The sequence below is a fragment of the Clupea harengus genome, chromosome 6 (assembly GCF_900700415.2).
Source record: "Clupea harengus chromosome 6, Ch_v2.0.2, whole genome shotgun sequence".
NCBI classification, from domain to species: domain Eukaryota; kingdom Metazoa; phylum Chordata; class Actinopteri; order Clupeiformes; family Clupeidae; genus Clupea; species Clupea harengus.
Window position 1 is genome coordinate 12,523,884 of NC_045157.1, and position 26,113 is coordinate 12,549,996.

The 26,113-nt window shown below is 41.8% G+C and overlaps 1 protein-coding gene across 1 annotated transcript in view; it reads right to left on the bottom strand.

The window, feature by feature from the left end:
- Positions 1 to 287: 287 nt before the first annotated feature.
- fes (FES proto-oncogene, tyrosine kinase) overlaps positions 288 to 26,113 on the bottom strand; it is a 33,075-nt gene continuing 7,249 nt past the window's right edge. Inside the window, exons 7-19 of the mRNA XM_031569034.2 lie at positions 24,965 to 25,090; positions 22,738 to 22,930; positions 19,703 to 19,783; positions 18,843 to 18,965; positions 18,342 to 18,428; positions 17,924 to 18,046; positions 15,755 to 15,808; positions 15,469 to 15,587; positions 13,496 to 13,590; positions 13,067 to 13,190; positions 12,510 to 12,667; positions 10,790 to 10,912; positions 288 to 1,975 (exon numbers count right to left, since the gene is read on the bottom strand). Coding sequence (XP_031424894.1) covers positions 1,842 to 1,975; positions 10,790 to 10,912; positions 12,510 to 12,667; positions 13,067 to 13,190; positions 13,496 to 13,590; positions 15,469 to 15,587; positions 15,755 to 15,808; positions 17,924 to 18,046; positions 18,342 to 18,428; positions 18,843 to 18,965; positions 19,703 to 19,783; positions 22,738 to 22,930; positions 24,965 to 25,090 — 1,540 coding nt within the window. The 3' untranslated portion in view covers positions 288 to 1,841. The remainder of the gene's footprint in view (positions 1,976 to 10,789; positions 10,913 to 12,509; positions 12,668 to 13,066; positions 13,191 to 13,495; positions 13,591 to 15,468; positions 15,588 to 15,754; positions 15,809 to 17,923; positions 18,047 to 18,341; positions 18,429 to 18,842; positions 18,966 to 19,702; positions 19,784 to 22,737; positions 22,931 to 24,964; positions 25,091 to 26,113) is intronic.

A 26,113-nucleotide genomic window follows, 5' to 3' on the forward strand; every position in this document is an offset into this window, starting at 1 on the left:
GGAAATCATGTCAGTGTGTCATGAAATTACTTCATTATAGAGGATTTATCATTATATCATTTTTTATTTGTAGTATTTTGGAGATCAGCCATATATGTGTAACAGTAACAATGGCATCTCTTGTAAGTCACCTAAGTTCACCAGCTATCTAAAGTTCTAAAATATATGGGCTGGAATTTCACCAGGTGACTTCAACCCGCAGCATTCCGCCTGCAGCTGACTCAAGGAGATTCAAGTTCTACTTGTTTCCTCTGATGGAGGGAGATAAGGACCACCACACAAACAGCAAGACTAATTTTCTTTACTTCAGTTAATATTACAATATAAAAAAATATATAATATAAAAAAACAAAACAGTTGTACATGTGCTATTGTTTGGATGATCTTTTCCTGAACTACACTGAGATGTCTGTTTCATGAGAAGCAATTAAAGAGAAACAAAAGCTGCTGGGAAACTGATGATCAGGTGTGATAACGATGTTCCACAAGAAGTAACAAAACAAAAAAACCGACATTCCTGTTCACAGAAAACACACATGTAATGCTAACCATTCACACACTAAACATGACAAACCACAAAGGAATGCTCCAACCCAGCTCAGATAAGTAAAAAAAGGTATGTGCCCTGATCAAAATCTTATCCAAATAAAAATAACTGTTTCAAAATCTCACATATCAAGCACATCACACATCAAACACAAATACAATATAGAACCTCCTATACAATTTTGCATGAAAAGGAATTCATCTTTTATAATTTAATCATTAAATCTAATAACAATATCCACCAGGCTATGGCACTTCCAAAACCCAAACAAAATCTACATTACGGCAAATATGTGCATATTAATACAGGTTGTGCACTGGTATCAGTTTAAATCTTACTGAAGTTACTGTTAGGACACTGAACACTGACGGACTGTGTTTGGAAAGCAATTGATGAACCCAAGTGCTAAAAAAAGAAACAAAATCCCCACTTTCTGTTTTCAAACATATCCATGCCTTAAAACAGGAGTGAAAAGATAGCTTAATAAATGTCAGGGCTCAGACTGCGATCCTTTTCGCAGGTGACCCCAGATGACCTCCGCTCCTGTAGCCGTATCCAGCAGAGGTATGAGGAGTCTGGAGTCTGCACACCTGCATGGCACCTGTCTAAGTGAAACCCAGTGAGTGTGACTGGGCGCTGGCTCATCATGGCAACGCAAACACACACACACACAGTAGTGAGAGAACAGACACTCTAGCACACTCATCAAGGCACGGCGCATGGCAGAGGTCGTGGGGGACCAGGCACAGGAGCCCGGGGGCAGCGCAGCATGCCAAGTCCAGGTGAAAACGAGAGGTTGGGGCTTGCACTACGTGAGTGAGTCAAGGGACGAGTCCCAGGTTGTGAAAACACCCCTGGCAGTTAAAAAGAAATAAAAAAAGAAATAAAAAGAAGGCAATTATGGAGCAAAAAGGGAAGTCAGTTGATGTCTTTTTAACCCATCTGTCTGTCGCATGGAGTGATGTTTGTTGTCATCCTTTTTGCATCTGTGGGAGGTCATTATTATAGATCGGTGGCGTCTCCTTCTTCGTCCCATGACCCATCCGTTCATTCTTCTAATCTCCTCGAAGAAGATAGGAGGTAATGCTCAAATAGGCATGTCTGCGACTATGTGTTTGTTTCCCCGAGTCAATAGACTGCATTTGTGCGCATCTGTGTAAGTGCATTGGTATGTGTACACATGTACTGTATTTGTAGGCCAACACGTGTACATACATGAATGTATGTGTGTGTGTGTGTGTGTGTGTGTGTGTGAGTGTGTGTGTGTGTGTGTGCTGGAACACACCCATGGAGGTTAATGGCACAAGTTACTTAATTCCATCCTTATTTTAGTAAAAGAGGGCCGTCTTCTGGGGTCGTATTGCCAACACTGTGACATCAGAGTGAATATTTCAGGGGGGCAATTACTGGGCGCTGGCAGCCTGAAGCCTGCATGCAAAAACAGACAAAGATGACACACACACACAGCAAAAACACCTTATCACCTTCACTCACAAGAACATAAAAAAAAGCTTTAGACGCTAGTTCTGGTGGGTAGGTTGTCAGGTCATGGGTTAGACACCAGTACTAGTACTTAGTACTTAACTCGCACTTACAGTAGTTACATTCCTGCACTTTTTTTGTTTCTTATGTAAAGTAGTATTTATTGTTACACTAGGTCTCTACTGCTCGTAGCTTGATTGTTCTCTCCTTTGTACGTCGCTTTGGATAAAAGCGACTGCTAAATGACTAAATGTAATGTAAATGTACTCCACATCACTCTCTCAACATTACATGTGGATGTCCTCGATCTTAGATATTAGCTTTCAGAAAGGTGCCTGAAGGGTAGCGAGCACAGGACCACAGGTGGTCGCTAGTGTTAACAGTATGCAAAGATAACAGACGCAATCTGTGACTCTGAAGATTATGAAGAAACCTCATGACCTGGTGTGTGTTTCCTGAAAACATTGTTGTGCACCGGCCATGGTAACTACTGTTAGTAACTAAGAGAGGTAGTGTGTCAATAATAATAATCCCTCCATGGTAACTACGAGAGATAGTGTGTTAATAATGATAATCCCTCCATGGTAACTAAACGAGAGAGAGGATGTAACAATGATCTCTATTATTCAATGGTGCACAATGACAGCCTTGGGAAACAACCTTCAGGGCGGTGTGGTTCATACGCACACTGCAGGCTCACATTACATGAAACTATTTATATTACGAGGGCACATTCATTCAGTTATCTCGTAACATGCACACATGCCTAGGCGCCGTCGAGGGTGAACGCCTCTTTCGGTGTGTCTGATTTCCTTCTTTGAAATGCAACCTGCATATTGGTAGTTCAGCGTCTGGCAGGCACATCTAATCTAATCTAATCTAATCTAATCTCTACAGTTTGCCAACATAACATTAACCACTCAGTTACTAAATTGACCGATCATTTAACTCAACAAAACATGTTACCAAATGGCTACATAAGCTGTGCAACTACGCTCAACACCACACAGACAGTGAAGAAAACAAAGACATAACGCGTAGTGGTGCGTAATATGACCACTGCACTGCAAGTGAGAGAATGACCATGGAAGGAGTATGAACCCTGGGCACTAAATCCTCCTGCGCCCTAAAACTCCCAAGCACACAGAGTCATCAAACATGATGCCATGAGCTATATTAATGGATTTGAATTGCCAACAAATGGCACATTAAAGGACAATATACAAAGACACATGCATAGCCCATCATACAGGATTTACGAGACTGATACTACTGGCAGTAGCTGTGTGTGGTTGTGAAAGGTCAGACTGGGTCACAACAATCAAACAAGGCAGGTTTGCGTAACTTATCAAAAGTGCTATTTAAATCACATTAATATGATTTACTATTTTCAAAATGGAAATAAATATGCCTGTGTCCAAAAGATGTATTGATAAAATGATTTTTGTTCATGTTTCAGTTCGATTGCCAGGCAAGATAAAAGATTATAGAGACATAATCTGCATAATTATAGCATCAACAACGTATCCAATCTGATATTAAATTTATATAGATTAGATGGATATTCAGGTATAGTGTGAAAGAAATGTTTCTTTTTAATTATTATCATGATGTGTTTTAGTTTGATATTAGTTAGTTAGTTAAATGGAGGACTAAGCTCTTTCCATTGTTCTGTGAAAGGAAGTTTGAAACTGTGGGAAGAGAAGCTTGGAATTCAGACTGTCATGAAATGTTTAGGTTAAGACTGATTTATTGGTCTAAGACCCATAGTCAGGGTTTTTGGGGGTCTTAGGTAAACATTCTTGTGTTTTGGAACCAGGCATGGGAAGACAGAGCCATGGGTGTGTCATTGTCTTTGTTCTGTGAGATTTTCTTAATAAATGGTCAGGCAAGTTACTCAAGGGGCAGTGTATGTGGGGACAGCGTTCCGAAACCACTACTCTCCTCTGGGCCAGAGTAAATGTCTGTTACTTGATTTTATTCTTGGTTGTGTGTGTCTTACTAACTGAGGTTTAAATACAGTCCTTATACAAAGGGTGAAATAATTCCCTGACAGTTTGGTCCATCGATCGGAATCTCAAGAAAGGACAAGATCGACCGGGAGCAGAACCACGGAAGCCGTACGTCGATGCATCGCCCTGCCCAATAGTTGGATAGGTAAAGTCCCTTCGCGTTGAATTCGTCGTTGGGCCGGCTGAAGGACTTCTGCCCCCGGGAACATCTGCCTTCTCGAGATCCAAATCCAGATGAGACGCACAACAAGAATAATAAGTGAGTAGCCGGGGGTTACTTAATATTCAGACAAATAGCTATACAGAGATCTGGGATCTCTTGAGGTCTGGGACCTCACAGAAATATTTCTACCCTAATCTGGGATTGGGGAGTGTGAATAGGTGTACACCTGAGTGAATGAGAGAGTGCCTGGAGTAAGAAATTAAGCAAAATTAAAACTTTGGAAACTATCTGAGAGCACAAACTCCCGGGGAGGTCCGGATTGATTTATCAATCTAGAAGCTCGGCCTCCGGATATTTTTCATAGACTCAAGAGAAGTATTTTGCTTAATTCAAAAAAACTCACCATAATTAATGAATATGAGATGGTTTGAGGAAAGTAAAAAGGCAAGATGGTTTTAAGAGAGAGAGAGAGAGAGGATAAGAAAGTCAATGGAAAGTTAAGAAGAAGATTAAAAGAAAGTGAGGATAAGTGTTATTCTTGTGGAGAAAGAGGGGAAAACTGCAGGCTTGATAAACTATAGAGCTTTTTACGGTGGCCACGTACAAACTCTATACATTTTATCTGCTTTGTTCATTTGCACGCACTTTTTAGTCTTAAGTGCGTGAAGGGGGAGTTACTAGAAATTATGTAAAGACATAAATAGAGTTGAGCATTTGTGAATGAGAAATTGGGATACTGGCATAGACAGACACTGCGCACGCGCGCAATCCATGTGTCTCATTGAAATAGCCACCAGTGACTGTGGCTGATTTAACAGCACAGGTGGGGAAGGGACACATTGGAATTGTGATCATCATTGTGTATCATCTAATTATCATTGTATCATTATATGATAATGATGGCGATACTGCTTAAATAAAATAATACAAGTGCAGATCGATTTGAGGATGAGGAATTTTGGTCTGATCAACTAAAAAATCTCTATCCAAATAATCGAATTGCATGAATAGCCGCAGGGGTAGAGGCCCGGAGTTAAGATTAGATTAGATTCAACTGTATAGTCATTGCACAGAGTACAAGTACTGAGACAACGAAATGCAGTGTAGCATCTATAATGAAGAATAAAGGAGTGGGATTCAGAAGAATCTCAGAGTGCTATAAATATATAGATATTATAGTAATGAATGGAAATAATTCCAGTGTTGCAAGAATTGTATTTGCAAAAACGAGTTCATTTGTTTCATTAAGAGATTGTTTGGTGCTCCGAAGCGAGACTAAACGAAGATTTGACGGTTTGATGATAGGTCAAGTCCTGTGGGGTAAATCGCAAATGTCCGTATATTTTTATTCAGGGTGTGAACCTGATAGATGAAATGACGAACTTAGTTGCGTTGATGTGGGCATTCAGTCATTGGAGCAAGATTATTGATCGGAACCTAACGTTTTAAATAGATATTTAAAACTAAAATAAGCAAGTGACCAGTTGTTGGCATAGTTTACTTGAAGGTATTTTGTGTAACATCTGTGAAGAGAGAGCATTTAAAATTGCTGAGAGCGCGACGCACATAAAACGAAAAAGATCAGATTAAAACTTTCTCTCGTTACCTTAGTAGTGCGCCGTCAGAGGGCATAACAAGAGAAAAATGGAAATACGAGATTGTGATGTGTTGTGAGCTATTGTATGTGCCAAAGTACTGAGTGACTAACATAGCCCGGAATTATTGTAGATTGTTTTTTAAGACGTAAAATCGCTTACGGCAACTTCGACTTTTTAAACAAACCTGTGTGGTTGGCTGTTCAGACGGACAGAGAAGCACACGGGTGGGGGCTGTTAGCAGGGGGAACAGAGAACTCTGGCCTCTGTGCATTCTCACACACACACACACGCTGTATTTTAAAAGGAGAGGAGGTGAGAGGGAAGAATTGTCAACTTGCACATATTAGTGTGATTTTATATAAATGGGCAGTGATTAAGAGTCATGGTGATACTTATGTATCAACTGGGGGAATGGTTAGCATAGTACATGAGCACTATACAACATATGGATTAAAAACCTATTAAAAAATTTTTTTGTATGAAATGTGAGATATGCCGAATACATAACTCAATTAAATTTCACAGTAGCAAAAGCACTGTGCAAAACAATAAGACCAACTTTTGGTGTGTCACAAATTATACTACAAACTAGGAAATGTAAAGAACCAAATACTGTTCGAGTTTTTTTTGTGTCTCCACAGATACAAGGCCAGGTGAAGGTGAAGGTGACTGGGTGTTCATCAAAATCATCAAATGAAAGAGCTGGTCTGACGACAGGGGGGAGGAAACATATCAAGTGCTACTGTCTACCCCCACTGCCGTTAAAATTGCAGAACGCTCCACCTGGATTCATCTGTCACACTGTAAACTTCGTTCATTTTTTTTTAGGATGCACCACTAGCGTTGAGTAGGGTTTCGTGCCTACTTGAGGGGGTTGAGAAATATAGCTCTTTTCCGTCTTAACGTCACCTAACCTCCAGGGAGCGCCCTGAGGGTTAGAGATTCTGGTCAACATAGTAGAGGTGTATCTGTGTTTATTGTTTTTCTTGTTTATTTGTGTTTATTGTTTTTCTGTATACATTATATAACTTGGGTAAAACAATGTTTAAACTGTAACTATTAATGATTAATTCAGGGGTAATGTTGGGTCTATGGTCCTCTACAAGTGTAATTGAGAGAATCCATAAGAGGTGGATTTCATATGGGGAAAATTAGACCATGGGGAACGTTACTCATCTGTATTTTATTAATTCATGGTATAGATATGCATCTTTGCAAGCGAACAGACTTGATAAGACTAATTGCTATGTATGTACCTTAATGCCAACATCCTACTTTCACCCTAGACTTAAATCAAGGCTACTCTCATTCGAAGCAATGATCTGTGTTGGAGAGAAGTGTGCCCCAGACAACTGGGGCTACAGTAAGCCATTTTATGATACAGACGATACCCAGGTGCAGGATCTGTGTAACAATACCCACCCACTAGCAGAACTAAAAAACATGCCACAACCTAGCTGTCACCTTAAGTGGCAGTCCATTCCATATTCCTAATGTGTTTTTCTATTAGAGGAACAACGAGAGTAGGCTCTCTGAGACGGAAACAGTGTAATGAAATTGTCATCGATACTGCTATACTGTCATCAAACACTGCTTCCTCAGCCAACGTCGTACCCTGTCCATAGGAACAGGTCCTTATGTTGAGGTTGGAATGCAGAGCATTGCCACTCTGACAAGGGTACCCCTAAGGTGAGAGAGGTATTGTGGTTGTGTGGTAGTATATTGTACAGTCATCTTCTTCCACACTGGGGTGGCGTAAGCGCCCCCGCCCAGGTCATGGACCATTTTTGTGTTGTCAGTGCTATCTCGCAGGCAGAGTATCTCGTAAGAAGAGATTTGCTGTTGAGAAGCATGACAGCGTGTGGGGGGATTGACGTGACTGGTGATTAAAAGATTTGGACCACCAGCTCCAAGGTTATTTTGTTTCTGTTTCAGGCCCTATGAGTAAGAAAAGTCATGTTAAGAATGGAAACCCTTAACTATAGTTTAGGATTTTGTTAATGCCAACTTAGTTAGTGTATTTACTCACTGCTGCTAGTGGGGGAGTTTTGTGACTGATATCTGTGTATTTGGATATTGGATTATATTCATAGTGTCTCTGTGACTGAAGCCTTACAGCAAATGAAGGTTGTTATGTGATGCTTTATTACAAGACAAAGTGGTTAATGTTCCGTGGTGAAATCTGGTTGTTTGGTTTACGTCTGGTACATGGTGGTAAATGATGTTGAAAGGTCTGTTCTCTATTGTAGCAATTTGTATACTTTTTGTATTTTTATGATGTGTATTTCTACATGTTTCTAAGTTCTCATGTCTAGTCTTGTATGTACTTCTGTGTGGAGTGAACTGTTGTCTGGAACCATCAAGATGATGATGCTTTAGTTTAATGATGTTTAGACTAGTATTGTTTTCATGATAAACAGGAGGGAAATGTGAAAGAAATGTTTCTTTTTAATTATTATCATGATGTGTTTTAGTTTGATATTAGTTAGTTAGTTAAATGGAGGACTAAGCTCTTTCCATTGTTCTGTGAAAGGAAGTTTGAAACTGTGGGAAGAGAAGCTTGGAATTCAGACTGTCATGAAATGTTTAGGTTAAGACTGATTTATTGGTCTAAGACCCATAGTCAGGGTTTTTGGGGGTCTTAGGTAAACATTCTTGTGTTTTGGAACCAGGCATGGGAAGACAGAGCCATGGGTGTGTCATTGTCTTTGTTCTGTGAGATTTTCTTAATAAATGGTCAGGCAAGTTACTCAAGGGGCAGTGTATGTGGGGACAGCGTTCCGAAACCACTACTCTCCTCTGGGCCAGAGTAAATGTCTGTTACTTGATTTTATTCTTGGTTGTGTGTGTCTTACTAACTGAGGTTTAAATACAGTCCTTATACAAAGGGTGAAATAATTCCCTGACATATAGCCACGATACAACTAAGTAGGCTACAAACTGTTAATTAACTTGTATATGGGAAAAGGGTATCTAACATCTGAAGATCCCTGATCACTACTACAGGCCCTCAGAAACCAGAAAAAGTATTTTTAAGGGAGATTGGCATTGGTAGGTTGGGGAGGTATATCTACATAGATTAAATGCATGTCAAAAGATAAAACAATTTTGTTTACTTTTTATCAAAATATAGCCTATCTATATTTGGGCTGGGTGTCATATCGGCATAGAAGGTACACTGATATATTTTTCAAATGAGATATAGGATGAGACAGCAACACCGCTTACATAACCCGCTTCTTCCGTAAAGCTGTGTGTTTGTTCTTCCCATCTCATCCTCAGGGCAACCCTGCCCCCACCCTCCCTCTGCTTCTGAAGTCCTCTACACATCAAAGTGGCCAGTGATGGCTGGAATGTTTCCATGAATGTAATGAGTTGTAAACGGTATTATTGACTTAAGTGTGTACACCTAAAGACTCCTTCAGACCCTTGTCAATAAAGTGAGTACACCTGGGTTATGATTACATAGCTTTTTCACATTATACTTTATCAATTGGTGGAACTGTCGTCACTTTCGTGAGCATGTGTATAGCCTGGGATTGCTTCTGACACTTCAGCAAATAGATACATTTAATATTATGACCGTAATTTCCCCACTATTAACAACGGTTTATACATTGATTTTGCTTTTTTCAAACCTGGTCATTAGTATCGTGCACAGTAACTCTTCCAGGTAAAGCGTGAACGAGTCTCCCCACTTTTACATATGATAAACAACATAAGGTAAGTAAGGGGGAGGTGTATTCCTACCAGACTGTATTTAACAGGATGCTATGGAGCACGGACCTCCGCAAGAGGTGTGAGGTCTCATGCCAGTTAATCTGGCTATGAACTGTCCTAGCTATCTCTAATTTAGGGAACCATTTTAACAGTTCCTAGTTGCTAGCGTGTGTAATATGAACTAATGTTAATATGAAGCTGCACAGGCACCTATACGGTTTCTACCCATCATAACTTTTTACCAATCCTAACTAGCTTAGGGAACTATCTTAACAGTTGGCAGCTGTTAACGTGTGATGAACTCATGTTATTATGTGTGAATATGAACTTGTGAATATGAACTTGTTTATATGAACTTGTTAATATGAAGTTGCATAGGCACCCTGAGGGTTTCCACCTTTTCCTATTATAATTTTATAAGTTAAATTGAGGAGACTATAACATCTCAATCACTAGCTATCATTTCATGCAAATGGAACTCTTCCATTTAAGGTTATTAAAAAGTGGTTCAATGGTTGGCAGGGGATCTAACAAACATTTATCATCTATTCCCACACAACACCATAACACTAAATACATGCTTAATAAATGAATGGTTTTCACTGTGAGTGGGAATGAGGTAGCCTATGTGTGTGTGTGCATACATGTGAGGAGAGGGTGTAGCAATTTAGCTTGAAATGCCCATCTCGTACAACTGTTAAATGACTAGTAGCGCTCACACCACAACTATACATACATACGTCAATACATACGTTTGTTATAAAATTACATAACATATTGTAATGTGGTTCATATACAGTGAGGTTTATAGTGGGGAAAATACACTTCCTATATTACATGTTTAAAAAAAAAAAAATTTCAGAAAGATGTTTTAGGTCTTTTACTCCGTTATTGTCCACCACGCTTTAGTGAAGAGACTTTGCAAACAGGGAAAGCAATAAAAGGAATTACTCACATTGCCTCCAGTTAGGGTGTGTGTGTGTGTTAGAAAAGCACACCGCATTCTAAGCAGCTTTCATAACACAGATTGTAATCTTATGTCAGAGACATATGATATATGTATGGAAAAATACGATGAGCTTCCCTGAGATCTATTGCTCTAGCATGCCTTCAGAGAGAAGCTCTGACACAGATTGTCTGTGCCCAACCTTTCTGAGAAAAAAGCTTCAAGAAACCGGTCCACAAAACCGCAAATGCTGGCAGGGCTTTTCTGTCTGAATAAACAGTGAGGAACCAGAAAGTCCTGCAAGACATATATAAGGCCTACCTTTCTCCACCTCATCGCGTGTTTGCTGATTGGACATATTGGTGTAGGGGGAGATGCCTCGGCTGAAGGTCTCCCATAGCAACACTCCGAAACTCCACATGTCGCTCTCGGAGGTGTAACGCCCTGAAACAACCAGCAGAGGGGAGCAGTGAGATGAGAAACACTAACCTCACATGCCCAGTGTGTGCACGTCTGTGTGCCTGCCTGCATGCTTGCGTGTGTGTGTGTGTGTGTGTGTGTGTGTGTGCGCACGCTTGTGTGTGTGTGTGCGCGTGTATACGCGTGTGTATGTGTGTGTGTGTGTGTGTGTGTGTGTGTGTGTGTGCCAGCATCACATCCGAGGCCTTGTCAGTCAGAGCTCTGACTCACTCTGACAGAAATAAATTAAATCCCAGTTCCAATTTCCAGCGGCTCCTCTCTGGCATGGCAACTGATAGTTTTGCTGCCAGGCAAATTTTGATGGTGATGATAACACGACAGGTGACTGACATGGAACGAAAAGACAAACATAACACAGCGTCTAGTGGTAAAAAAAAAAAGATAAATCAATAAAGCTGCTCTCTGATAACAAAGCAGTGTGATGAGTAAGACTCACAGAGGGCCCTAATCCATTGGGTAACAGGCCCCGCACTGGCTTTGCTCATGATCAACTATGCAGTGGGAATAGGCAAGGATATCTATATCTGAAAATGATTTTACTTTATAAAACGTTCACACGGAGCTCAGTAATTGCAAACTAATTTTTGGTTGTGAACGGAGCGGTTTGCACCAGAGGAGACAGAGGTTCTTGTGTAGGAGGTTCTGCTCAACATGAAATCATTTACTAACACACACACACCAAGTGTCGACGTCGATTAATACACACACACACTAACACATGCCAGCTAACACACACACTAACACATGCTGACTAATGCACACACTAACACACTAACGCACACACACTAACGGTAGACAGAACATTTCTGAAGATGCTCTCATGAAGGCAGGAATGAATAGAGACCCAAAAAGGGGCAAAGTCAAACAGATTCAAATGCAGACACAGCAGAGCATGTGATAGAGTGTCAACCTGTATTTATTCTCTCTGTCTCCTCTCACTCTCTCCCCTCTCTCTCTCTCTCTCTCTCTCTCTCTCTCTCTTCTCTCTTCTCTCTTCTCTCTCTCTCTTCTCTCTCTCTCTCCTCACCCTCTCTCTCTCTCCTCACTCTCACTCTCTCCGCCCTCTCTCTCTCTCTTCTCTCTCTCTTCTCACTCTCTCTGAGCAGCAGAGTTGTGTCCTGACTCGGTGCAGGTGCAGTAAGCCTACCGCTTGTATTGTATTGTATGTATTTCTGAGCAGCCTACTTTAATGTGAGCCAAAAACCCACGGTGGGAAACTTCGCTTATGGCAAATTTCAAATTAGGGCCCGAAATCTTTGAATTATGTTGAAATGATTACAACGGTGTTAATGCATGTTTCGCTCAAATAATGGTCATACAATAAAAGCTTATTGGAGGGATTTACCAGACAGTGAACATGAAGATTTATTTAGACTTAGGCTAGTAATCTCACACAAGAGAAAGTATACTGTTATTGTTTTGGAAGAAAAATGACATTAACACTGTTCCCCACTAATTCTAGTTGCTAGTTCAGGACCCCGTGTCAGTAGCGAATCCCTCACGTATGGCATCTGATGGGAAACGTCAGTGAGGTGTGAAGGAACGCTCCCGAGAGACGCACCATAGTTAAGGGCTTCAGGCGCGGTCCACTTCACCGGGATCTGCTTCATGCCTCCGGCGGCAGAGTACACCCCATCCTCTTCCTCACGAGACATGCCGAAGTCACTGATCTTCACCACGCTCTTCTCCCCCACCAGGCAGTTACGCGCCGCAAGGTCACTGCAGGTGGACATAGAGAGAGAGGAAGGGAGGGAGGGAGGGAGGGAGGGAGAGAGAAAGAGAGAGAGAGGGAGAGAGAGAGGGGGGAGAGGGAGAAAGAGAGAGAGAGGGAGAGTGACAGAGAGATAGTGAGAGAGAGAGGGAGTGAGAGAGAGAGGGAGAGAGAGGGGGAGGGAGAGGGAGAGAGAGAGAGATAAGTCACTGATTTTCAAAACATGTTGTTGAGCTACAGAACAAGACATTCTTCTTATCTCGTTCAAAATAGCTTTGCTCAGTGTTATCATCGATCCATCAGTACATCCCTTTGTCCTGTCTATATGCGTTTCTCTCTATCTCTCTATCTCTGTTTCTATACTTCTGCTCATAGTCTCTCTTAATCGCTCTCTCATTCTCTCCTACCGGTGGATGCACTTCTTGCTGGCCAGGTACTCCATGCCTGCAGCCACGTTCTCGGCCATCTTGATGAGCATGGTGTCCCTCAGGTGGTGGCCCTCAGAGCGCAGGAAAGACAGGAAGTCTCCTCCTGTGGGATTACACACACACACACACACACACACACACACACACACACACACACACACACACAAATATTACAGCACGGATACACAAACAAAGCCACAGCCTCAGACACATAAACATACACATACATATATGCATGCACACGTACAGTCATGCGTACATTGTTATTGTGATTGCTTGTATGTAATGCATGTGTACAGTATATTATGTATATTAAGGACAAGGATTTCTCTACATAGTGTGTGAGCGTGTGAGTGTGTGAGCGTGTGAGAGCGTGTGAGCGTGTGAGCGTGTGAGGGGTGTACTCACCCTGCACCAGTTCCATGATGATGTATATGGGCTGTTTCTGGGTACACACACCGATCAGCTTCACAATGTTGGGGTGGTCATACTGTTTCAGAATCCTACCGATAATTTCACAACACATGAGCCATGAAAACAAGTTATACATGAGCAATGGTCTTATACTGCATTATGGATTTACAGGAGACTAGGTCTCGAGGAGGAGTAGTAGTTACAGTACTACCAAAATAATTGATGCTCTCAAGGCCAAGAAATAACCCAATAGATTTTCTCTGTGGTCCACACGCATAATGAAACACAGTGTTGCAGTTATGCAGCTCTGTTTAGTGCTCTACCCTGTAGTACTCAAACACATGTTCTCCACCTCAGTACTTAAATATTATCCTCTTTCAATCCATCTGAATGAGAAAAGCTTTGATGACTGTTATCAGTGCCTGATTGCAGAGGGAAACCAGCGTTGGAGCCAGTTTTGCTGGGGATGCTGAGACATGGGACCACTTTTTGCGATCACCAATTTTGTTCCCAACACTGAAAGTGAAATCAATGATCCAATAATTCAAGGAATTATATGAAATCAACAGTTTTATTAGCTTATTGTTATATGTTAGTGCATGTGTGTTTTCTGAATTTTTTGCAACCATAACATAATCATAATGATACCGCATACGGTATATAGTCTTTAACCATAATCATCATTCCAAGCGCAAATTGAACAGCGGGCATACAATAAAAGGTAGACACAAAACAGAATTAATTTGAAAAATACGAATTGTAGAAAGACATTGTATTAACAAACTGCATTATTATTATGCTGATTGATGGATTCTTAAAAAGGCAAACAGCCTGTATTTGATTTGAAATTAAAAGTGACCGTGCTACAGGCCTATAATTATGTAATTTCATTCCTACAAACCTTATGACCCCCCTCAACCAAATAGATGTTTGCAGCTCTGTCTTTCGATCAAAAGTAGCAAGTTTGATAGGCGCTCCTCGCATGGTGGCATGCAAAACGTTTTAAATCGTCTTTAGGCGACTGAAGAAACGTTCTGCCTGTGCAGTACTCACAGGAGATATATTTTGTAAAGGGAAGCCAGATTTGAGAACGCTCAATCCATGTCATTGACTATAAGAACGGCTAAAATCTGGCCAATGGAAAGCTCATCCAGCTCCAGACTTCTGTACATTTTGCGACAGGAGAACATTGCGAAACTGGAGTTTTTATTGTATTTTTTTACAGGTCGAAGAACATAAGTGCTGTGTTTCTCTCCACGGCAATGAGTATGTGTGCATTTTAGAGGGAACTATCGATTAAAATATTTCATTAAAAACACCAGAAACTGTGGTTAACACTTTTGTTGTTTGTAAGGATAGGTGCGTTCCAAAATAAAGGCGAATTTGGGTGCGAGTGAAAAAGACTGTTAACTTAAAGTAGAAAAAACCGCACTCTCAAGCTTGTCTCATTGCTTATTTATTTTGACTAGTTTATCCACTGACGCGTTTCGGCCTAAGCCATCGCCAGTGTGTGAAACTTTTGTCGAACACATCTTTTAAAGTGATTACACTAGCTAACACTGCTGACTCCAGACTTTATTTTTGTTAGCCTGTCGTTTGGCCGTGGCACCACCGAAGCATACATCATGCTTCATGACCGAAATAACAGTGGCCTTAACTTGTGTGATACGTGGATAATGGTCAGTGGACCATATAAAGGTACGTGTATCATCAATAAGTTTAGCTGTGTATGGTTGGTCACTGGCAAGCTAGTTACAGCTATGGTTGTGGAACACATGCAGTAGTTGGTTAATTGAAGTGCTAGGCTCGTAGATGTCTGTCGCTTTTCAAACCAAACTGACGCCCTTGGAAAACAGTACATAGAAAAAGCACTCAAAGATCAACTGAAGAGCTGTTTGTGTTAAGATAATGAATGTGGTGTGTGTGTGTTGCTTTATGTGTGTGTGGGTAAAGGAGTGTGTATTCACCTGGCCTCCATAAGAAACTTATTCTTCTGCTCAGTTGGCAGGTTTTCTCTGCAAGACTTAACAGCCGTCGGGGTGTTATCAGAGCGCAACCGACCGCTAAACACCTCACCAAAGTTCCCCTGTAAATGGAAATGCACGTGCACACACACACACCACACACACATTAACACATTCTCATCAGACCTCTGCCTAAGGTGAATTCTGTGAACTGACACAGACTTCAAAAGACTAATGACACTACAAAATAGACACACACACACGCTTTACATCAAAACAGAGCGCTCACCCGCCCAATGCTCTGGCCCAAGATGACATCATCATGCTCCAGAACCCATTTGTCCTTCAAGGAAAGACAGACAGAGAAACAGATAGAACAAGAGAGAAAGTGAATGAGATATAATGCGCTCCAATTTAAAATATGTGTGACCAGTCTCATAAAAGAAATCTGCAATTCAGTGGGCACTGGCAGGACTTAAAGTGGCATTATGTAGTAAATGTACTTCAGGGTTAGGGTTAGGGTTAGGATAAGCAGTTTTACCTTAAAATAACAGCTTAAAACAAATTGGGGTGCTACAATGACTTTTAATATGAAGAATCGTCTCTGTGCCATTGCCATACCAGGTCATATTACTGCGTTCTGTAGGTTTGCCTGAAGCCGCCCGGTTTCTACTGTCTGCCGAACTAGTAAGTAGCATATTTGCCGTCTTACTTTGTCTTGTGTTGCACTTGATTGATGTTTGACTGTGTTAGGACAGTTGTTGACTTACTAGTTTGTCATAGTGTCAAAGTAAGCACATTTCAAGAGGTTTCGCTAGTTTTAGCCGCTAGCATCTCGTTAGCGATTAGCAATTCCGCCGTTATGCTGCTTTAAAACTCAACATAGGGTTTACACTTGGTTTCTTCCCTCAAGGGGTGGATGTCACACAAAAGCAAACACATGATAACACTCAACAAATACCTGAACTTAGAAAGGAAAAGCCTACAAACGTATCACGCACAATTGCACCCTACATTATTATATAAAAACAATAACAAAAAAAACATGCAAGGTGTGTGGTTACTGCACAGCAGAGTTATTAGTTTTGAAATTTGTATTATTTAAAATTGTATTTAGTCTGGTTTTTGATTTTAGTTTAGTTTTAATTTGTTTTAGATTTCATGATGTGTTCTGTAACATCCCTATCCTCCCTGATGTTGTTTGTGTAGTGAAGGTCTTACAGTCAGATGGGTTGTGTCTTTGACCTATACTTGGACATAGCCCTCTCTGACAAACTAACAAAGTACTAGCCCTTAGCTGCAAATATCAGTGAGCTAGGTTACAAATATAGGCTGCTGATTCAGATAGTTGATACCATTGGGCATGTTCCGAAACTGACAGTTAACAGCCTCCGATTGGAGACAGCTGGCAAAATTGTGCTCCATTTCAGCTGTAACTGGAAGCCTTGCTCTGTGACACAGGCAATGTTTACATTATCTGTGTGTTTATTATAATGTATATCATCCCTGAAAATATTTGAATCCCTTATGTTGGAAATGTGATTAACACACAAGTTCTTTATTTGAGTCTGCCAGAGTGTGTGTGTGTGTGTGTGTGTGTGTGAGTGTGTGTGCTTGTGAGTGTGTATGGTTGTGAATGTGTGTGGGCGTATGTATTTGTGACATTTGTGACCGACATGAATACACACCTACACACCTACACACTGTGCTTCCCTCTCTGGAACAGTCTGAACACTGTCATATGAAAGCAATTACAATACTGACCTTTGCTTAACTAGCTTAAGCAGGGGTCATTACAGTGAATTTGACAAATATATTGCATTTCAGGCCCTGTAAAAAATGTACTGCAAAGAACACTAAAAAGTTTTACTGCCGAATAATGATTTATGATTGCCTAAAGCATAAAAAGGGTAATTTAATGTGTGTGTGTGTGTGTGAACAGGCATTTCAGTAAAACTACATTTATTGTGGCTTGGCCTCTACTAATTGATGTGAACGTCAACAGAGGAAATTAATTCTACTGATTTATTTCTATAAAATGAAACTTAACCTCTATAAAGTAGGGTCTGAGTCGACAAATTCCAACGTGAGGCAAAATGGGAGGAGGACCACATCTACCGCAAACTAGCCACATTCCTCTGGAACAGTGCTTGTACTGCTGAATACCACAAAAGACTGTCACGTAAAGCAACAGACACCATAGGTTTGTTTACTCGGAGGCAGGCGTGTGTTTACCTGTTAAACAGGAGATAGAGACAATATTTATGGAGAGAATTGGGTGTGCCTTTATCTGGGACTGGACATCCCATGGAGCTCTAGGATATAGGATCCAGTGTAGCTCAGGGAAGTAGATAGTGTGTGTCAGGGAATATACATTTGTAGGGGACCGAGGTGTGTGTGTGTGTGTGAAGAATACATATCTGTATATTTGTTTGTTTGTTTGAGTGTGTGTGTGTACCTTGAGTATGGGTCTTTTGAGTCTGATTTCGCATTTCCTGGTGACGTTCTGATTAGAGTTCTGGAGGTGGTTGACCAACAGGGGGATGCTGCGGAAGCTCTCACCATCCAGCCGGTACATGTTCTACACACACACACACACACAATCATACAATCAGACACACTTATGTATACAACACACGCGAACGTGCGCACGCACGCACGCACACACTTTAATTAAGTTACTGGTTAGCGAGTTGTTGTTAGAATTGACAACCCATTTATCTGCAGGGACAAATGAAACCGTTGCCACACCTATTTCAAATCAACACATTCAGCGTCCACTGCCCCCAGCACACACACACACATACACACACCCACCCACACTAACCCTAAGGCAATGTATACACATTCACACAATTCTAAACACACACTCTTACATCACAGCTCTGGATCAGGAAATGCCGGCACTGTCCTTCCCAGTGTACTGACAGCACACACTCTTGTTTACCCTGACTTTCCCGTACCTGGAAAAAAAAAAAACACACACGCACGGACACACACACACACACACACACACACACACACACACACACTCAGTGAACACACAATCATTGCACAATGCGCACACACGAAACTGACTCCATTGTACACTATCACTTCTTAAACACACCATTAAACACATATCATTTACTCTAAATATGTTTCTCCTAGAACATTTACCAAGCAAACATTTATTTAAGTCGTCGTTCAAGCATTGGACACTTAACACATGTACAGTATCACCTCATGGCAGAAGTGGTGGAGCCAAACAGGCCACAGGAGAACTCAGCACAGTAGTTTACTACCATTTTGGATCAGTGATATTTCAGAGTTCCTCTTTGTGTGTTGGAAAGGAACAGAAGAGATGACGTTTTTTAGTCCATTAGTGCCCTTATTACCAGGAAGTCTCCGTCCTTCTTGAGCAGCTCCTGGACCTCCAGGCGGGGGATGGCTCCATGGTACCAGCCCTGCTGAGGCAGCGGCTTCTCTACCTCAGCCACTGGGGACATCGCTGGGGGGACCTGGCAGGGCATGAGCACGACAGTGTTACTGTACTCCAGTGATGGTAATACTCACCTTACAGGGAGAAAAGTACAACACCGCCCAATACTAAAAATGCACAATATACATCCATCCATCTATACTTACAATGCATGCATTTATTTCTCTGTAATGCCTTCTACAGGTGATTTGTGTATGTGTGTTTGTGAGTTGTATAAGCTACTGGAAGTCCTAAATTTCCCTCGGGATAAATAAAGTATCCATCTATCTATCTATTTATCTATCTACTTCTGTAAATAGCACATAATTTTTGTCAATCATTCATCGTTGTTCCTCATCATGCCTAAGCTTCTAGTGAACAGTGACCCCCTCAGTGCTTTAGGTAACACCTGGCAACACTCAAAGACTTGAGCGTTTTTACCGCACTAAAACCAAGTGCCCAAAGCCACGACCTGCATCTGCCTGATAGTCGGATGGCTGACAGGTATCGCCAAGGAGAAGAAAAGGAAACGACTGATGGTAAAAGGACGAGAATGAGGTGGGGAGAAAATGTTGGAATCAAAAAAGAAACAAATAGAGAGAGTGGGAGAATGAGGAGAGTGGAAGAACGAGGAGAGGAGAGGAGAGGAGAGAGGTGAGGAGAAGAGAGGAGAGGAGGAGAGAAGAGAGAGAGGAGAGGAGAGAGTAACACACAGCCCCAGAGAGTGCAAGAGTGCATCAGTATAGGAGTGAAATAATTGACATCAGGAGGACTGACCGTGTACTTGGGCTTGAAGAGGGCACTGAGATGGGACATGACAGATTCTATGTTGGGCAGCTTGAACTCCCTTTCCCCACCCTGAGAGAGAGATAGAAGATGGGAGAGAGAGAGAAAGAAATGAGAGAGATTAAAAGAAGAAAGAGAGAAAGAGGTGTGAGAGAGAGAGCAAAAAGGAGAGAAAGAGAGACATCATTATTATTAAGCAATATAACATGAGTGAGAATGGGGTTGGTGATGATTTCGGTTGTCCAGAGGTCGAGTGCCGCAGGTAAATCACAGCCGTGAGGATATCCTTCACCAACCCCGACGAACACAAGTCTCAAATCACTTTCATACAACAGCTCTACTACCGACTCATTGTGTTTTATTTTGTTTATTTTGTTGATTCATTCTCTGTCTTGAGAAATAGTTCCACCCTGAGTAAGCAACCAATGCTGTCACTCTGCAGCCAAGTGGAGTCAGAAAGGCTGTTTTTGCACATTAGTTTCTGCAGTCACCTGTCTTCACGGTACATGATCATTTGTACATTTCCTCTACTCTGTTTGCGCCCTTTCCTAACTCCAACACTGTTAAATGTAACGGTTTAAAATCCGCTTCTGCTCCCTCACCTTGAATAAATCGAATATTGACGTTGCACAATTCAACGGTTAAAATAAATCAAAAGCGAAGCGATTAGCTACTAGCGCTAATGAGTCTGAGTGAGGCTGCTCCAGGATATCCTCACTCATGGAATGCCTCTTGTCCAATCAGAAATAAATAAATAGTTCGGCCGGATCTAACCGGTGTATATTTATAATTATTACATAATATTACACAATTATAACTATGACATGTCGACAAGGCAACGTGCTTTGTCTAGCCTGTGGCCCCTGTGCATTTGCAACATGCAGATAAGCCCTGTGCTATCTTTCTTTACATACACGTATTGTTAGCCTTATCTAAACGTACGTCTTCTGTGCCAATGCGCATCATTTGCATGGATGCCCTCTGTGGGGAGCGCGCTTTATTTGGGGCGCAGTATTATGGAAATAATTCAGGCACAGCAGCATTTTCTGAAGCAAATGGACCATATCCCACTGACTACTGCATCCAAATAAAGCGCCATCAGGGTAGCCTAAATATTAAACATCAATCATGGTTTCATGCAGAGACGGAAGGATAGAGCTGGAAGGCCAGGCTCACTGAAACAGGTTACTTTATGATTTGGTGTCGAGTAAAGTCCACACTGGGTCTCAGAATAGAGAGGGTAATTTGTTTTTTAGTGAAACATTCGCTTGGCTAAGATGTCGGAGACAAAGTTGGGATCTTTTCATATGAGGGATGCCAACAGAACTCTAGTTGAAATGCCTTTTTAAAGCTTTTTAATACAAGGCAAAACTTCCCTGTGTTACTAAACTGGTGCCCGTCTCTGAATTACCCACTTTGTACAAGGATTTTCCCCACAAAAATACAACCTTACGGAACTTCCCCCGAAACAACTTATCTTAAGTAATATGGGACAATACACTCCTCACAATCTCGCTTGTTCCCCTCTCGATATGTCTACACACAGTACGTCACCACACACTGCTGCTGCTTCACAGATACAGCAGGCCTGTTTTCACTCCTCCCACAGAAAATGAGGAACTAAACTTGGCTCTTGACTACTGCCGAATGTCCATCTAGTTAAAAGGAGAACTTCTTCTCATGAACAAAACAGTCCTCTGTCGATCACACTTGGGTGAAACGGTTTCCGCAGGAATACCACTGATGGTGGAGCGAAGTGAGAAAGCCCGCTCTAGGGTTCTTCCACGGTAATGCAGTGCTGTAAGTCATCTGCTTGATTTGAATGAACAGACCTCCTCCTACAGTCAAACGGGGACCGGCAGAGGGCCTGAATAAGGACTTTAAAACAAACTAATGCCTTTATTCTTCTGCTCTTTGGCTGAATCAAACCTGCTGAGTAAACACACGCCACAAGCCATGTCTGCGGTTCACAACCAAGCGCCACGATTGCTATGAAAGTTCTTCCTGTTATTGGAGTATTTTAAGTTCTTCTTCCAACAGGAGGAGACGCAGGACAGCCAGCACTAGGACAGGGTGTGGGGCATACGTCTGATTACCAATCAAGTTAAAAAGCGTTAAAAGCTTAGAGAGTCGTTCAGGGAAAACTCTGTTGGTACATTTATTACCAAGCTTGCGAAGAACTTATAATACCAACAACAGCAACAACCACAGGCAGCGCTTCGGATCCTCTGAGTCATATACAGAGCTTATCCAATCAAGGTTGAGCTCAATATGTAAAGTTATGGGCCATTAAATACTATCCACCATTTTATTGGCATTATGTCTTGAATCTTGCACAAATCTCAAGCCCTTTACGGCAAAATGGTAAATATTATTTTATTTCTGTTTCTAAAAAGTGTGGATCTAGATGATTAGAACTTCCAAGTCTTTTGACTCTTTTCTGTAAACAACCACTTCCCAAAACTAGGCCAAATTATCCAACCATTCTCAACAACTTTAAGGCATTGGCTAATGAAGCTATAGGTATTATGGAACGCAGAATGACAGTGCAGAATGGAGGTTGTACAGCATAATCATTAAGTAGCCAACAATTTCCTCCGATTTGTGCATGTATTGCATAAACTGAAGGTCATCATTAATATACCTCATAGTTTCACACACACACACACACACACACACACACACACACACACACACTTCCCTAATACTGATTACAAACTGCCTTCATGGAGACTGTGAGTTTAAATTGAAAGTGGATGCAGTCCTTAACTGAGGTTGAGGGCAGAACTGACATCCTATAGACGTTTCTCTTCTTGACTCAGAAAGGATTTGGATCACTTCAGTAGCTGGGTAGAACTTCATTTTTGCAAGTACCTAGTATATGCACCTCCACAGTCTGCAGGTGTCTAGTATCTAGTCTACGTACGTGTCTGTGTACGTGTCTGTGTGCATGTGTGTGTGTGTGTGTGTGTGTGTGTGTGTGTGTGTGCATGTGTGTGTGTGTGTGTGTGCAGTGGGTCACTCACGATGGAGGTGGAGGAGGTGATGGAGCGACGGTCATCGTCCAGGTCGAAGTGCGGCGGCTCCCGGGAGCCCAACTTCTGCAGCTTCTCGGAGAGCAGCAGCCTCTGAGCCTCTAGCCGCGCCCGCGTCACCATGGAGACCATCACCAGCTGTCGGCCGTCCTCCAGAGCATTACGCTTACTGAACTGATATATCCTGCAGGCACAAAACACACACACAAGTATGTGTACAAGAACATGCAGAAACATACATTTGATTTAAAGAAAGCAAGTTGCATACAGTGCCTACAGACATACAGCACATACACACGCAGTATACAGCACTTACAGATCCTGTGGAAACCCACCATGCTCATAAACAACGACTGACCCTGCAACTCCCCAAAACCCCTTCCACATGTACACCAACATCAAACAACACCCCACAACAACTCCACACAAGTTCACCAAAGTTCCCATAACTCTTCCACAAGATCATCATTTGTTTTTCCATTAAATATTGAACTTCACAGGCCATGCAGCCTCTGATGTGCTGCAGGCAGCATTAACGAGCTCTAACAGGGGAGCGGGGCTAATCAGAACACCTCATCAGCCTCTGAGGACGCCTATGATGTTCCGACATGTTGTGCACGATTAAAGCGCAATTTGTGTCAACATGCTACTTGTTTGACACTGATCAAAGCGGACTTAAGGGCTTGTACAGCTCCCAAACCAAGGAAACACACACACACACACACACACACACACACACACACACACACACACACACACACACACACACACACACACACACACACACACACACACACACACACACACACACACACACACACACTTTAAAGATGGAACCCACTAAAATCAGAGTAATACTTGTCTGACATCCACCAGAGAGGCTTCTTATTAATTATACAGCGTATTAACTCCCTATAAATCAGCTGTAACTGCTAATGGCTTCGGACAGCCACATAAACCAAGACAAATGAGCACAGGCCACTCTACATCACTTCTCATTCTGACTACATACACCCCCACCACCGTCAACCTAATCAGTCCTGCAGCAGAACAAGAAAAAGAGGGAAACAGTGTGTGCCAGAGAGAGAGAGAGGGAGAGAGAGAGAAGGACAGAGATTAGATACTCTTTGGGCATGCAGGAGAGCTCTCTAGAGGAATGCCTTAATAGACTGAGAGAGAGAGAGAGAGAGAGCAAAAGAAGAACTTTCAGATGTGAGAACTAGTGCGATTCATACGCGGTCACACATTAACACTTGGGAGACCAAGGCCTGTTAGACTCTTTTAGGTAGTCGGACATGCCTAGATGTTTTTGTATATGTCACCTAACTAAAAACATTGATGCAAAGGTGGCATATATGATTATATTCTAGAAGACCTCAGCGATGAGAGAGAGTAGTAGGAATGTAGTACATTTTATTTAAATCAAATGTAAACATACCCTTACAAAAACCTACTTTCAGAGGTGTTCAGACTTTTTACAAAAACACATTGTAAAGATTTCTGGCCAAGACTTTTGAACTCTGAACCTTGTAAACATAGGTGTTAGCTATACATAGGTTCTTTTAGCATTCAGAAAGTGTGTGTGGTTTCACTACTAAATATTAGTTACTTCAGAGTAACCTTTTCTTTTCCAAAACCACTGTCCCTACACAATGAATATTGATGAAGTAGGTGTAAACACACCTGGGACACCTGGGTCAAATACAATGGCCATTGCGTAATGGCCCTGGAATGTCTTTGTGGCTCACTACCCCCCACAGGTTTTCTTGCCACATCATGGCCCAATAGCAATCACTGAATTACCATGTCGTTATCATATGAATAGCTCTCATTTGCTAATGGACATGTCATTAGGAGCTGAAACTTCACTCACTCAGAGTGTTATTTCTATATCGCTAGGACAAAAACTCGCAGAGCTTTAAAGGCCTATTGACAACAAGACCAAAATATTCCTCCAGAGAAATATGGATGCCCATATTTGAGTGTTAAAACACATTTTGTAATAGATCCACTCAACGGCCATCTTTCTATCAAGCTCTCAACTCCATATGCGTGTGTCTACCTCACAGAGAAAAAGAGAGAAAATGAGAGAGAGAAAGAGAGAGAGAGAACCTAATTCAATGATGCAGATGTTAGGAGGCCGACAAAAAGGATGGTAAAACAGAGATATAGTCTTCATGCACGCAAACACCAATAGTGTAAGTGGCTTGGGGCTCACCTGTGCCCACTGGGTACCAGGCCCTCCTCCTCCGACTGCAGGTCCAGCTCCAGCTGGGTCACAGTAGCCTGCTGGTTCCCCAGCGTGGCCGACAGACTCAGCAGCTCGTCCTCCACCGTAGTCAGCCTGCACAGCGAGAAGAAGGAGGAAGAGAATGAGCTGGTGATTAAAGTAACAGCCTCCAGCACGGATGACATCTGGCCAAGACCAGATCCGTTTAAGAATGTAAATCTGTAAGTCTGTGCCGAAACCTAGCGTATAAGACTGGTCCATCGCTATTGTTCTCCATATTAGGTACGGAGCTCTCTGTACGAATACACTTGGTGATTAAAAATCAAGGAAGCGTCATGATACTGTGATGGTACATTTTGCAGTAACTGCATGCGCTCCCTAGGAACTAAATAAAGAGGTTATGTATGCAATCTATATAATCCATGGATAAATGATTCCTTACAGATTGCACATGTAATGTGGGATTGTGGATATTTCTAAAGGCCTATAGGAAAGTAAGCCGAAGATTCACTATTCCCAGGCTGTCCCAGTATTCATTCTGCCTGCATTACATCAAAATGAAGCCGACATCAACAACGGACCGATCTGCAGAATTTGCAGGAGAAAGGAAGTCGATAATTAGAAGGTCTGATGATGCATTATGATTGCATTATTAAAGTGAAACATTGCTCTATGATGATTGCCTCATTACTAAGGACAGCTGGGAACATTACTTTGGGGTCAATCAACGATTTCTGAAATCGATCACAATGAAATTGAGAATTTTATGCTTCAATTATTAGGGATAATGAGAGAGTAGCATCTCAGTTTCAGGCAATATTAGTGGGGAGATGAACACTGTGCTCATTCAAATGTACAGTTCAGTGAATGATGGTACCATGTCCTCCCAGTCCAATTCTCCCTCTTTTTGCCTAGCTTTGCATACCTAACAATGCTCGAATGTGAGCGTGGCCATAACGAATCAGGCAGTGGAAGAATAATGGAATCCTTCAGCTAGAGAGATTGCTCTTCTGGACTGAATTACTAATGACACAACGTTCCTACTGTCGCTGACTGTAATCATGCACTGTTATTGATCTTGTTGAGCTACTAAATGGAAATATGAATAAGGAAGTTGGATTGTGTACCGTATGTCCT